The 15,532-nt window shown below is 50.9% G+C and overlaps 1 protein-coding gene across 2 annotated transcripts in view; it reads right to left on the bottom strand.

The window, feature by feature from the left end:
• Window positions 1-1,238: 1,238 nt before the first annotated feature.
• Window positions 1,239-15,532, bottom strand: part of TUBGCP3 (tubulin gamma complex component 3) — a 62,880-nt gene continuing 48,586 nt past the window's right edge. For both annotated transcript variants that reach the window (XM_061171261.1, XM_061171260.1), the window contains exons 18-22: window positions 12,153-12,241; window positions 11,896-12,027; window positions 8,533-8,673; window positions 4,537-4,653; window positions 1,239-2,332 (exon numbers count right to left, since the gene is read on the bottom strand). In XM_061171261.1, the coding sequence (XP_061027244.1) occupies window positions 2,174-2,332; window positions 4,537-4,653; window positions 8,533-8,673; window positions 11,896-12,027; window positions 12,153-12,241 (638 nt within the window). In that variant the 3' untranslated portion in view covers window positions 1,239-2,173. The remainder of the gene's footprint in view (window positions 2,333-4,536; window positions 4,654-8,532; window positions 8,674-11,895; window positions 12,028-12,152; window positions 12,242-15,532) is intronic.

Below are 15,532 nucleotides of genomic sequence, written 5' to 3'. Positions count from 1 at the left end.
GCCTCGTGACCCAATTTGAGTGTGACCGTGGCCATTTGATCGAAGGGCTCTTTTCCCAACAAGTGGGATTTTCAGCTTGGCTGTGCCCTTCTGCCCTGCAAAGCCTGCAGGACACACCCTCCCCAGGGACAGAGAATCACGCGCTGGGAATTCTGCTGGCGACGAGGTCCAAGGCTAAGCCAACAGGCGGGAGGACGGCCTTCGGCCTTCAGCCTCAGCGAGTGGCCTCCTGCGCGGGGGGAGGGCTGGGCCTGCGGGGGCCCGGGCAGGGGCTTCTCTCCACTGAGCGCACGGCCCCAGGACCGCGGACCTCGTGCGCCGGGCCCTGCATGCAGCTCCCCAGCCGCGGCAACCTAAAGCTCAGAATGATTACCACCTTCTGGGTGAAACGGCGGCCCTGCCCTCCCGGGGCCGCGTGGGGCACCTGCCTCCAGAGATGGCTCAGCCTGCAGTGGGCTCTCCCCTCCCCACCCCAGCACGCAGCCCCCCGCTCCCCGAAGCCGCTGCCGACTCTGGTTGGTGAGACCCTGCTCGGGGGTGACAGGCTGCCTGACCCTCTGCGGTCAGCGCCTCCGTCTTCCAGGCCCACAGCCCCTCCTGAGTGAGCCCCTCGACCCGGCCCGGCCCGGGCTCCTCTCGGAAGCGACTCCACAGCCCACGACTCAGCCTGATTACCTGATGGCTCCTAAGTCAAAGGGCGTTTCTGTCCCCAAATCTAGAGTGGCGTTTTCTAGAGTGGCTTCTACTGAGGAGACATCTCTGGAGAAATGCTTCAGATAAATTAAAAGCAGGGTCCAAGGTCAAAAAGCTTCGGGCAGTTTCTCCAGGAGATACATAATACATCATCATTTCCGGGAAGCTCTGCAGTAGAGAAACCTGCTTCAAATTTCTGATTGTATGAATTTTTAAACTGAAATTAAACGTAAATCCTAAGAAGTTCTGACCTTCGCCCTGGGTCCATCTCTGCACAGCCAGCACCCCTGATGCCCCTTTTCTTCTAAAGGGACTCTGCACCCAAAGGAATCGGATGTGGGTAAAAACTGAAAGGATGCATCACGCAAGCAGCAAGGGGGGCGTTCCCTCTGGATCTGCACTGAAAGTTGCACACGGTCTGATTTCTTGGTTTCACTGATTAAATAATTCATATACTGAAGCACAAACTCTGCCAACCCCCAGCCCTCGAACCTGGCAAGTGAACTATGTCTCTTCATAGACAATCAAGAAAGAACCAACACATCTGAAAGATAATTGCTTTTAATTTTCTAAGTTTTCACTTACGCAACATAATAAAGGCAGATTTATGTGACTCGATATGACATTTTTACAAAAAATGTCCCCCCAGCATCTGGGCAGTAGTATATAAATATTTACAATGAAAAAATAGGCAAGGAAAACGGAAATCTTCATTGTTCAAGACAATTTCTTTCCAATGCTTACCAGAATCTTGAAAATAAAATACTTCATTACCTTTCTTAGTCATCCATATTTACATGTTGATTCAGCTGATGGTTCCAGGAACCTAGGCTTAAGGAGGTTTTGTTCTAATCACTCCTGCTCTTTTTCTACACTATTTTCCAAGTTATCTGAGAGTAAATTAAATATAAAAATGTAAACTTTGAAGGAAGAGAAAAAAAGAACACGTGTAAATGCACTGATAGAAAGGTTCTTACAGAGGTTAATATTTTACAACACTAAAAACCAAAATAAAATGTTCTATATATTTCTTTAGTAAGGACATTTGGTTTCAATTTAATTTGATTATATTAACAAAAATTGCCTCTAAAGAGGATGCCAAAAAAATAGCAACGATGTTACCATCCTAACTGATGAATATCCATCACCCTAATTCTCTCTAAAAGAAAACTGTGGTTTTTTTCAAAAAGTGACAAATATGAATTACATCACGGAGAGCTTAAAAGCCTCAACAAAGTGTGGTATCTTTTAAATATGAAGACTTTAAAAAATAAATTTGAATAGTGCAAGCCAGCCTCTTTAACGTAGTGATATTACAAATATATTCAACTCCAACGTAGGAAAGCACAACTCTGCCGCCGCCCGACGCCGGGCCGTCGAGGTTGCCGGGATCGAGGGCAGCAGGCGGTCCCCGAGGATGCCATGCGAGCGTTTCCATGACGACGCCTCCAGCGGTACCTGCCACCCTGCGGCCGGGGCCTCACGTGTGGGAGCTGCGCCGGCCCCTGGCGCCCAGGGACACGCGGAGCCGCGGCTCCCGGGCGCGGTAATGCTCGTTGAAATCCAGCCTGAAGCTCAGGAAGCGCAGGCTCTCATCGGGGCTGGTCGTCAGCAACACCAGGAACTGCTGCACGATGCCCTGGAGAGACGCAGGGGACACACGCCCATCTCAGGTCCAGGAAGGAACTGCCCACACAACCACCCCGCCTTTAACCCCCTCCGGGGTTATTTCTACCAACACCCACCCTAGCGGTTGTCCCTGGGACCAGAGTTCACCCAGCCAAGGGCAGCCCCACAGGGAAGAGATGCCCATTTCCACAAATGCAAATTCACAACAGTAATTTCATGGAAAAGAACTAACCAACAGATTTTTCCTTTTTGTCCCTAAGTTCTACAAGAATTAGCAAAACAGCAAAACAACTGGTGGGAAAACATCCTATTTTTTAAATTTTGAATAGATAACTTCAGTGTGACACTTTTCATCTTTCACATGAGTTATGAAAGAGTATTTAATCATAAAGCCCTGATGGGAGGACAAATTGAGAACACCAGGAACAGACACGTGACGTAAACCATGGCCTCGGGGTCCCGGTGCCTTTGGGGGTGTCGGGCTGCGGTTGCCCCCGAGGGCGGGCAGAATGCGGCCGCATCACCTCCTCATCGGGGGGGTTTGCAAAGACGACGACAGGGTGTGAGAGACGTTCACTCAACTTTAACAGAACAGAATTCCCAACTGCTTCTGTCCGGGCTGAGTCACTGAGTGAGGACACCCCCCATCCCTGTCAACCCCCCGCCCGTCTCACGCCAGCTGACCGTCACCTGCTCAGGGGAAGCGCTCGGGAAAGCTCTGATCGGCAGAGAAAAGGTCACCAACACACCCTTGTCCATCCTTCCCGAACTCTCGGGGTGGACACTGCCCCCCACCCTTGCTTCTGGTGGAGCTCCTGGGAGCTGGGACGCGTGCAGACGTGTATATGTGACACGAGTCACTTTACACTGAGCGAACACACTGCCTGCGTGCGTGTGTGTGCGTCACCGTCTCTCTGGGTGAGGGGGACTTAGGAGAAAGTCCCTAAGGAACCGTGCTGCCCAAAACACTGCCAGGGCTTCTCGCGAGCGTGAAACTGAAACACGCTGACGGAGGACGCCTCCACCAGGACACGTGAGGACATGTCTTCCCGCGGGGCCGGGCCCAGGGCCGCTCACAAGCAGCAAAGCACGGATGGCTGTTAAGACTCTATAGTGTTTCAGCCACCGACACAAAGAAGACAGCAAAGGACTTACGTGTTCAAGAAAAGAAGTCTGAACGGTAATGATTTACAAAGATCAAGGCTGTAATGTTAAGTAATGCTGGGATTACATTAGGATTACTTTTTAAAAACTGTATTAACTCTACCGGGAAAACATGTAAGCACCGCTGTCCTTTTAGAAATCAGCACTTGGACACGTTTTAAGTTACTGAGCACTCCCCCGCAGCTGCGCAACTATCTTAATCAACAGCACGAACCTAACCATGCGGCCCCCATTCCTGAGGATTATGAACCCGCCCCACACACACGACCTGGGTCAACATGGTGCTTCATCATCAAAACACCTGCCCAATGAAGATATTTTTGCATTGGACATAAACCAGTCATTACCACCATTTATGAAACATGTTTTCAACAAAAAGGTAACAGGAGGCCAATGCCAAAGTGAGGTCACTTACAAAAGGGACAAATTTACCCCTTAGTTATGCTGAAGAAAAATTCAAAATTAAAAACTATGAGGACCTTGGGAAGCAAACTAGATGCCTAGGGAACAGGGTCATGACGTTTCATTTAGAATTTTGAACCAATGAACACATAGCACAAAAACATAATTTTTAAAATTTTGGGGTTCAACGCTTGATTTGTCTAATTAGTTACCAGCAACTGAGTGGAAGAACTCTTCATAAAATCTTTTCATCTCTACTTCCATCACTAAAATCACCTTGAGAAACATGAAATCAGAAACCAAACCCTCAAAAGAGACAGACAAAACAGAGCGTGTGGCCTCCGCGGCCCAGCAGCCCGAGGCCCGTCCCGCAGCAGCTCCCCGCACCCTCCCCTGAGGCCCATCCCGCAGCAGCTCCCCGCACGCTCCCTGCGTGTCCACACAGGAGGGGGCCGCAGAGCCGCGCCCACCAGAGCAGCCACGGGAAGGAAGGGCCACCAGAGGTCGGACAGCACCGAGGGCAAGACTCCCACCCAGCGGCAAAGGCTGGACCGACTGAACGACGCCCCTTCCGTCATCTGGCATCGAGCGTCAGTTACAGGAGGAGAGCAGTGCGACGCGGGCGGCACCCTGTCGCTGGACACGCACCTGGTAGAAATGTGTCAGTAGGCGCAGCTGGGAGCACAGCCTCGGTATCGACTCCTGGAACTCCCGGACCCTCTGGTTCTCCTGCTCTTCTTCTGCGGCCGTCACCCCCCACTGGCCCTGAGAGTCAGAGGGAAGCAAACGGGTTAGACTCTGGATGGAAGACGCCGGGGGGTGGGGCTGAGGTGGGTGTCAGTGGCGGGGGCTGACTTCCGCCCCTCTGTGCTGCTGGAAACGTCCATGATTGTCTTCTGATGCCAAAATGTTCTCTAGCTTACTTTTTTCAATTAATAACATACCTCGGAAGTATTTTACATCAATACACGTGAGTACAAGTAGAACTCCCTCACTGTTCTTGATAATGTTCGTCGGCCACAGTGCTACATTCTGTGACATCCAACAATTTAGACGATTTGTCACAGCTCACCGGTCTTCTGCTATTACAAACAATGCTGTAATAAACAGCCTTGTATCTGTCTGTCATTTTGTACGTATTTCAATGCAGACAGTCTACGTGTCTGTAAACTGAACCCGACGATTCAAAGCACTGGCACCCTCACACGTTGCATTAACTCCTGACTTGAATGGGAACGCTTCTTACCATTTCCCTTAGCTGTGATGCATGTAAATCTCGGGCTTCCCTGGTGGCGCAGTGGTTGAGGGTCTGCCTGCCAGTGCAGGGGACACGGGTTCGAGCACTGGTCTGGGAGGATCCCACATGCCGCGGAGCGACAAAGCCCGTGAGCCACAACTACTGAGCCTGCGCGTCTGGAGCCTGTGCTCCGCAGCAAGAGAGGCCGCAACGGTGAGAGGCCCGCGCACGCGATGAGGAGTGGCCCCCGCTCGCCGCAACTAGAGAAAGCCCTCGCACAGAAATGAGGACCCAACACAGCAAAAAAATAAATAAATAAATTTAGCTCACTGAACAGTTGTTTGCTAATTTAAAAAAAAAAAAAAGACTGTTCTCGATCACTGGTGAAGCTGACTAGCTGCTTTCCAGCCAGCACACGCAGGAATTATCACAGGATCATTTCTTATCAATTAACCTGGTAAATTACATGAATAGATCTCTTGAACCCCTGCATTCCTTAAATAAACCCCAGTCTTGGTGAATTATTCTCTCAATATTCTGTTAAATGTTTCCACTGTGTTTTCTGTAAGACTTTCTCCATCACCGTTCACAACCTAGGTCTGGTATAAAGATTCTCGCATCGGGTGCCAACCTCACAGAGCTTCGCAAGCAGGCTCTGGGCGCTTCCCCCCCGCGGCTGGACTGGCGCCCGAGCACAGCACTCTCCACGCCGAGAGGTCTGGCCGCTCCCTTCCCAGCGGCAGAGCTGCTGACAAGCAAGCCTTGCTCCTTGCTGAGCCGCTGCTCTGCCTAGAATTTGCTCCCTGTCCTGGGGTCAACGCTAGCAAGTCCAGAGAAAGCCCTTCGTCTCCCTCCCGTGTGCAGGCTGGCTTCGCGGATCCGAGCAAGCCTGCAGGCGGCGGTTCCTCCCCGCCCCGGTGTGTCCGTCTTCCCCCCACGGCCTCGTGGGCGGGTGCCCGGCTTGTTCTGCTCCCCCTGGGCCTGGGTCGCCCTCCGTCCACGCTCACCCTCATCTCACCAGGGCCCTTCTCCTGCTGCCCGGCCGCCTCCGGGTTTCGCTGCTTCCCCAGCGGCTTCAGCGGGCGTGTGGGTGACTCTCTCCCCGTTTATTTCCGTCGGCACGAGGGTTGTGCATTTTCAGAATCGCGTCCTGGGGTTCCGCAGCCTGAGAGACACGGGTCACCCCTAGTGCCCCCCCGGACCTCCCGCCGTGGCAGGTCCTCACCGCAACCCCATCTTCCATCACAAACTGGCCCTGATCTCTCTACTGCCTTGTGCCCTCGACGGCAACCTGCTTCCCTTTGGACAACTTCAGTGCCCAGTGCGTCGTCCATCCTTTCCACTCTGTCCTGTCTCTTCTGTCCCAGAACCTCCCGACCAAGCAGGTCTGCCCAGACGAGGCCTCAGCCGTGGGCGAGCAGGTGACGGGTCCAGGGGGCAGGCCCAGACCAGAGGTTACCCAGAGGCCTCTCCTTTGATGAGGTGGGTTTAGCCCCGTTACCTCTGTTGATAGGACAGACACGTCTGGTCTCACTGTCATCATATCAATGAGACACTTTCTGGTCTACCTGACGGTGGTCATCTTTTACCATATGGTCTGTGTTTCTTCTGATAACCGGAAGACTTCTAAGTGTGTTCCAGTGGTTACCTTTAAAAGGATACCTGCATAAAACGGGCCATCCCTGCGCTCTATGTCTTCAGACAGCGTTACCAACCAACCTGAGCGCACGTGATGAGCCCCCTTCTTGCTGCCTGATTTCAGACGACATTATTTTCACGTCTGTGTCTTTTAATATATGTATACCTGTGTTAGTTACTTCATGAGCTTTAAGAAATATCTTTTGATGCGGGGTTTTAAAAGATAAAGTAATTACTAAAGTTATATTACTTTCTATCTTTTCTTCCCCTACCACCTTTTGTCTTTTCAAACAAATTTTTTAAATATTCTATTTTACTGTAGTACAGTGCATATAAAAAAGCACGAGAATCCTAAGTGGATAGCATGATGCATCGTCACAACGCGGTATACACCTCACAGCTGGGCTGACACGCACGTTCACGTCAGCAGCACAGCGGCTGCGTCCAAACACTTTGTCTTGTATTTGCAACCAGGTAACGATTTTACATAGTTAAATTCAACTTTGTTTTATAAATAAAAGCTATCCCTAATGATTAAAAGCAAAAATGAAACCAATTAATCTAACTGGGTACTGAGCTGGTGACAAAACCTTACGGGAATAGCTATTTCAGGGAGGTCACCTTGCGGTAGCGGACACGTGGCTGGGAAATCGCACGGCTGCTGCACTGTGGGGGGAGGGTCAAGATGCCTGTTCTGAGACCGTGGTGTGTACAGGTGTGTACAGGTGTGTACAGGTGTGTGGGGGGCAGGTGGAGTCAGGGAACAAAGAGCTGGGTGAGCTCCTGCTAGAAAACAAGATTTCCAATTGTGAGACAGAAAAAAGAAAGAACGAGAAGGCCTTTAGCCCTAAATCTGAATTGGACGTATTATCACACACGGTTTTGAGAAGTGGGAAGAAAGCAGAAAACTGAGGGCAGGGACTGCAGGAGGAAGAGGCGCCCGGGAGCCCCTGCCCGGCAGCAGCAGCAGGAACGCGGAACGCCGCGGGCGGGGCGGGCCGGGCCGAGGCCCCGACCAGGCGCCCTGGGCGCTCCGAGCCGCCCTGCACAGCCCCTCCGGCCTGCGGGGGCCTCGGGTCTGATGAGGCCGCAGATCGTCGGCCTCCCGAACGCTAACCCTTCCTCGGGCGCACTCGCAGCTCGCAGCTCGTCCCTCTCCCGCGCACCCGAGCGCATTTGCACAAACACGCCGAATAACCTGCCTTATCAGGCGGTCTGCTCCGAGGCGCTGGCGGGTAACAGTCTGTCACCACCCCAAGAATAAGCATCTTGAAAAAGCGAAAGACTGTACAGATTAGATCCAGTACAAGAAATCCCGTAAAGACTCAAACTCATTCAATAAATCTTGGTACTTCAAGGTCATGGAGGACATGAACTACTTCAGTAAGGTCACTGAAAATAGCCGACGTGCAGAAATCCGGTTCCCACGGGTATGCATGTGTCCACCAGCTCCAGATGAGAGCGATGCAGAGTCGGGCACCACGCAGCGGAGACACCCATGCAGACGAACGTCTCGACGCTTACTGAGGAACACTGGCGGAGACCAGCGCTTCCCGTGAACACCGCCTTTGTTTATTTTTAAAGCTGAGGACGATGGTGATGGTGCCCGCTCCCTGTAAAGAGTCCCCAGCTGCTCAGGACCCCGGCCGCACGTGGATACGACCACAGCCGCAGCGACATTTCAGCGGCAGAGTCTCTGCTGCGCTGGTAACTACTGCGGCAACAGTCCACTATCTAAACGGATAAGCCCACCAGCACCGAAACCCTACCTCGGCTTCACGCTGCTGCCTCCTCTCCTCAAACCGCAGGCGTCTCTGTAGCTCTTCCAGGGCGGCTCTGTAGATGGCATCTTGGGTGTTCTGAAGCTCGATGATTTGATCAAACACGGCCCTCAGCTGGTTTAAAAGTGCCTGCGGAGAGAAGACAAGTTTTTTCTTTTTATGAACAGAGCCCCCAACACGCTTACTACTAAGTTTTTCAAACAAAATATTGACACTTAGTGAAATTCTCAAGGCGCTCTTCAGCTGTTCATTCATGCATCCGCAGACACTGACTGAACACCCGGTCCTGGCAAACACGCGAATTCTGAATCACCATAGCAACAGCAAGCGGACAGAGCCCAGGCTCTCGGCCGAATCACCTCCCATCCTCACCAAGACCTGGCAACCCAAGGTGCTGCCCAACTCCAAAGTGTGGAGCACGGAGCTGCATCCGCAGCGGGACTGCTCGAGGATTAGAAAGGGATGGGAAAACACTTTTTTTTTTTTTTTGGTGGCACATACCAAAGCCAGACGTGGAGAATATGAGAGAGGAAATTCTTCAAAAAGTATAAAAAACAAATTCTGCAAGGTTTTTTAGAAAAAGGTATCATGTTTTACACCAGGAATGAAAGGATGGTTTTAAACCAAGGGCGACAGTGCGTCTCCCTAATTCACAGCGTTCCTCAGGGCACACACCTACCGCAGGTCATTCATTCTTTCTCTAGTGCGGCACGGAAAGGAGGAGACCACAGCACACAGTCTTGTTTGTACACCAAACGATATCCACGCACCATACACACCCTAACCCAGGGCTGTACGGTGAGCACCACGACACCGGCGCCAGCGGAGGGGAAGGGGCAGGGGGCTGGAAGGTTACAAGAGAGCCAGCACCCACGGGGTCTTCCGTGGACAGCAAGCCCCGCGCTCGGCTCAGAGCTGCCTGCTCCTGGTGGGGCCTCAGCCGCAACACGGAATCAAAACAAAAACTGGAGACGACTTTCTAACAAGGATTTATTTCTTCTAGTTTGTTTCTTTATTGTAGTCAAATAAAAATTTACTACTTTTGGAGCTGGGGTGACTTACTGCTGTTTACTCCAAGCTAAGAGTGCAATATGTGCTTCTGTCATCAGCAATCTGTTCAGACAGGGCGACTACAGAAGTGCCTTCTGTGCTCACACCGGTTTGCAACAATTTACAGTGTGACTCAGGATTTTTCTCAAGAATGCACGAACAGAAATTACAAAAATGTATACACACACCTGTCACAACCTCCAACTTCAAAATTACGTGTATCAAACAGCCTTGTTTTTCTTACTAAGTGACGTAAGAAAAACACATTTAATTTATGTCAATAACAGACTGCCTTAATTTGTTTTATATATTGGGTTTCTTAAAAAACAAAAACCTTCTAGTGATTACTTTGAACAAACCATCAAATTAAAAGTAAAACCCTCAGCAGACGGACCATTTCAGAAAAGATCATTAGAGCCTTCAGCAAACGACTCCTTCCATGAATTTAGCCAGGACCAACTCACACGTAAACGTTTACTATCACGAGAAAATTATGCTACAGGCAAAAATATTTTCTCCCTTGGATTCTGTTCCTCTCCGCAGACATCTTTAGCAGGGAGCAGCGTGGCCTCCAGCTGTCCACAATGGAACTTCCACAGGTGCAAACGGGCAGAGACACCGCCACTGGCAGGTGCCTGTGCTCCCTATTCGCCAGCCCGGGGACAACCCTCAGCCCTTCACACGTGTTCTAAAAAGCATTAGCTCTAACGATCGTAAATCTCCCCGCCAAACACACACACACAAGATGACTTTTAACTGTTTAAAACCAGTAGCAACTCACATGTGCCAGGCACTACGGGGATGGCTTACGAGCAGCGCACAATTTAACTCTCACAAATGTAGGGAAGAGAGAGGAGTGTCGCGCTCTTTCAGAACACGGGAACGCTGGGGCCAAAGGCTGAGAAGCGGGACAGAGCCTTAGGCCCACCTGCCCGCAGTGCCCCGCGTCGTGCGAGTGGACGAGGACACGGTGGCAGCGAACGCCCGCAGCCCGTCAGGTCGGGCCCTGGACACTCATCTACCCGGACCGAACACAAGCGTGCCAGCAGGCAGACCCCTCACAGGACCTGCCCGTGGCGTCAGCCTGATACAGACGAGGTGCAGTGATCGAGGCTGAAAGCCCTGAGGTGTGCGCTTCTTAAGTTCTCCTTACGCTCCAAGTATCTTAAATTACCCCTGTGCCACTGTTTCAATATATTTATAAAACATTCTATATAGAAGCATCTTTGATCTGAAGCATCTATAAAGAAGCACATATGATCAATAATTCTCTAATAATGAAATCTGGCATATCAAAATACCTGTTTTCCCAGCCATGGATGGCTAACCAGATATACTAAAAAAAACAGACAAGTATAGCTGATTCACTTTGTTATACAGCAGAAACTAACATACCACTGTAAAGCAATTATACTCCAATAAAGATGTTATAAAAAAAGGATAAAAAAACAGCACTAAGATACAATTTCTCACCTATCTATAACACTGGCAAAAATTTAAAAGTATGACAATATGTTCTGTTGGCGAGGCTGTAGGAAAATGCACTCTCATGCACCTGCTGTTGGGAATGCAAATGCACACAACGCTTCTGGCAGGGATTCTGGCAATATCTAATAAAGCTATCTACTGAAAAAAAAATCAATCAAAACAGAAGCCCTTTCAAGCAGTGTGTTCCCACAGAAGGACCCCTGCAGCGGGTGGAGGTTTAGGGGGAAGCAGCCCTCTGCAATCCTGAAACGTCTATAAAGTCGCACATTTAACGTCAAAAATGCACTTGAAATTTTGCTTCCTACTTCACATTCGTCTCAAGTGAAAGCAAAGTGTTCCTTATTTTCCCAGATCTCTGAATAAAATCTAAGCTCCGGGAAGACTTGCCACATGGAACGTGCAACTTTCAGCAGGGCCTACAGGAAGGAGTGTCAGCAAACAAGCAGGGGTTTATCCAGACAGACAGCCTGTCCTGACTCTGCCGCCAGAGGCTCCGGAAGGCCTGGCCTCCGCCCGTACCCCCTGAACTGAGGGATGGGCTCTGAATGCTTGTTCTCGCACTGCCATCCCTCAGGACGACTCCCCCCTGAGCAGCACGCGAGGACATCGCTGCCACCCCAGGAGGTGGATGGGCGCCACCGGTCTTCATCCTTTCATGCCCAGTTCAAGGCACGTTCTCACCTGAGCACCACTGCTCCAACCCTGATGGGAAACACCACACTAACAGCAAGCCTGTCCCGACTACCAGGGCTGTGGCTGCACCGGGGGACGAGCCCAAGGGAAGGACTGGCTGACCGTCCGTTCTCGTCTTACCCTGGAGTCGGCATCCAGCAGACAGCGGGAGATGACGGTGTCCAGGAAGGCCTCGTGCGCGGCGATGATGTGGTCCAGGTCCTGGGCCTGCTGCACTTTGTTCCAAAGTTCATCCCAAGAGCACTCAAGCACCTGGAAATGACGAGAGCCTGACGGAGAAGCCGGCGCCACGCTGGCGCAGCACCTTCCACGAAGCACAGCGCGAAGGCCAGAGACAAGATGACCTCAACCAGAATCAAGGGCTGATTCGAACGTACCTCAAATGTAATGTAATACTGCATCTGATGGATGAAATGGACCATCTCGGAAGCCAGAATGTGACAGTGGTGCAGCACCCCAGAGAATTCTGCAAGAGAGCCGGACACCGCCGTCGGACACCAGCACAGCCCGCCCTCCTGGCCACCTGCAAGCTGTCTTCCACAAAATTCCCTCACTTTCACTCTCGACCCCTAAAGCAGGAAACAGCCTTTCCAGAGTCCATCTCTGTGCTATTTAAACACGTATTTAGCCACCTAATCATGCAGTGACAGATTACTTTACAGAATATAAGGATCTAACAAGAAATGGCATAAAATGAAATAACTGTATTTGAAAATTAGAGAAATTCTGTTTTACAATAATGCAATATCTTGAATAAATATAAGCTCAATTTTATGTTTCTTTACAATCAGTCAGTCTGCCTACTGTGTGTGAGACTTTTACTATTCCCTAGCTATTTGGCGACAAAAATGACATTTCCCTAAGTACCGAATGTGACCTTGTCACCTGAGAGAAACATGAACTTGGAGGGGGGTGGGCAGGGCCCAGACTCCACTCCTGTTCTTTGTGAGATTATAAAACCAGGAAAAGGCTGGAAGGTCACCAGGGAGCAGCCAATCTCTGCTTGGACTTTTCATTTTTGTTCAGAGACTCCGCTGGACTATTATGGGACACTACTGTCCCTGAAGGCTCCGTTGGGGGAACGACTTTAATATGGGCCAGACTGGACATATTTCTGTTACCACTCCAAGGGCCTTCAATTAGCTACCTGGATAACTCACTTGTCGCTGCATGCAGTTATTTGAGAAATCATTCTTGTCCCTTCCTCAAAGAGTAATGACGGAGTGACGTATAAACAGGTGTGAAAAAAACAATAGTGGTGCTATATACTTGAAAAAATACTGCTTTCTACAAGCTGAGGACTAAGCGACACTTGTGGGGATTCTGCCTTGTCTAACAGGTCCTCCTCGGCCAGGGAAGAAACAGCATGGCCACCTCAGAAGACCGGCACAGGCTCCAAAGCCTGACGTCCCCCATACCATCAGGAATCTGCAATCCATGAATACGGTTAATATTCTTCTGAAAGACAGCTATAAGCTTCCTATTTCATTTGTAAGTCCAGAGTGAAGGATGTACTTTTCCTACTAAACCCATCAGAGGGGCTAAGACTTCTAGTCTAGCACTCAAAGTCTATTTAACTGAAATTACTTTTCAATGTAAAGAGGCGTAAGAACACGCTGTTTTCAGCCACATTCGTCTGCATGACGGTTTAGGTAAGCTTCTCAGAGACGTAACCCCGGTGCGCAACTCCATCTGGGGTTTAACCAGAGCTGGAACGGCGGGCTGTCCTCCCCCGACGCCAGGCAGTCCCCCTGGAGAGCCGTCCGTGCACATTCAAACATCCCACAGGCAACGGGCACGTGCCAGTCCGGTTCTCCAGATCTTTCTCGGTGTGATGTGATTTCTTCGTAGAGCGGCAAAGTTCCATGAAACGGTCTGTGATACGAAATAGTCTAGAAACCCCTTGCGGAAGGGTCTGTTTCTTTAGTGTTCTTCACGTCACCACAGACTCCGGGTGGACCTTTCCCGGAAGCCCAGCGTCTCTGAGGCCTCGTCCAGCTCAATCTCACCACTTCCGAGGGCACGGCTCTGCCCGCGCTCACAGCAAACGGGGGCGGCCTGCTTCCCAGCCTCGTGCAACGGGTCTGCAGTTTACACTAACCCAGCCTGACATTTTCCCACCAAAGAACGTTTAAGATCACAGACAGAACGGGAGGTGTCATCCCGGCTCCCGGCGGATGACCTGAGAACACTGACGCCCCAGGTGCCTCGGGGCCTGGGTCCGTGCAGAAGCAAAAGCACGTCTGCGGCCACTCGCCAGCCTCCGGCTCCGGGACAACCTTCCACACGTCAGCGAAGAAGCGCGACCCCAGGTGCCACTGCTCTGTGTGGTCTGGGTCTCCTCTAAGTATCACCTAAGCTGAAGTCTTTTCCTCCTGCCCACATCTGTCTTGGGCTGCAGATCCATTTACCCTTAAAAACATCTCACACAGATGCGCCTGACCTGGCAGCCCGGCCCCCGCTCCTCCCGCAGTGCCCGGAAGCAGAGGCCCAGGCGCCCACCCCACGGCTCTCAGCCCCGAGGCTGCTGGCTCCCCGGGCTGCGTGACCCTTGCACACCGTCACGGTGGACCGGGCTGCTGGCCTCCCTGCTCACCCCTCGGGACAGACCCTCTCTGGCCCCCGCTGCACTGAAGTCACACCGGCTCACGTGGCCTCGAGGCCCGTGGACCTGGCCCAGCCCCCCTTCTGGACACGCTCTTCTGCCGGGCCCCCGGCCCTCCCACACTCCCCGCTCTTCCCATCTAACGCCCTCACCTCCAGATGCCAGCCCGGGAGCCCCTCCATCCTATGACGCCACCTGGTGGGGGTGTCCCTCCCATACTCCCACAGCACCTGGTCTTTCCCACTTCAAACAACGATCAAAGTGCCCTAAGTGCCTGCTGACACGTCCAGCTTGTCTGCGAGACAAGACGCTTCCTGACCACAGGGACCCTTCTGTCACATCCACCACTGGATACCAAGAACGGGCAGCACCAAGTAGGCCAATCATTATCTACTGAATGAATCATTTCGATCCTCAAAATTTAAGGAGACAGTCTGCATCATCTATGTCTTGACTATTTCATTCACATCCCTTTCAAAAGGTTTCCATGGCCAAGGCAAATTTGGCAACAATGTTAAAATATGTGTTATTTTCTTTATAGTCTTCAAGTACTACCAAATGAATTTTCACTCTAGAAAAATCATCTGTTCTCGAGTCTGAAGTGAGCATGGAGGACAGCATCTTTAATGCACCCTCCTTCTAAGATAAAGCCTCTGAGAGTGAAGGGACCCGAGGGCACTGCCTCCTGAAAAGGGATCTGGTAAAATAACCCGCACGGTAAAGTCTGCAATCCCTCTAACACCACAGTGCTTCCCTTCCCCACGGGGGGGAGCAAGCGCTCTGAGCTGGAGGACTTCAGAACTGCTCACTGCCCAGTTAAGGCTCTAACGACTATGAACCCAATTCATACAGAGGCTGAATTCACAAGGGATACTTTGGTCCTTTAACTCCTAAAAAATACAACCTACACCTGAAACAGCCCTTGAATCTCTTTACGCAGAACCTTGAAAATACACTTAAAACATACTTAAAATATAAGTACTTGTGTTTTTATAACTGAACCACAAATAACCATATAATTCTAAAAATCCCAAAAGCAAAGCAACATTCAGCCTGAGGTCCAATAAACACATAAATACAGTACATCTCCCACTGGACTAACGTGGCGGCAGATAGCTTTACACAGACACCAAGAATGACCATCTCCCCTCC

The sequence above is a fragment of the Eubalaena glacialis genome, chromosome 16 (genome assembly GCF_028564815.1).
Source record: "Eubalaena glacialis isolate mEubGla1 chromosome 16, mEubGla1.1.hap2.+ XY, whole genome shotgun sequence".
In the NCBI taxonomy this organism is placed as follows: Eukaryota; Metazoa; Chordata; class Mammalia; order Artiodactyla; family Balaenidae; genus Eubalaena; species Eubalaena glacialis.
This window is presented reverse-complemented; position numbering and strand designations above follow the sequence as displayed.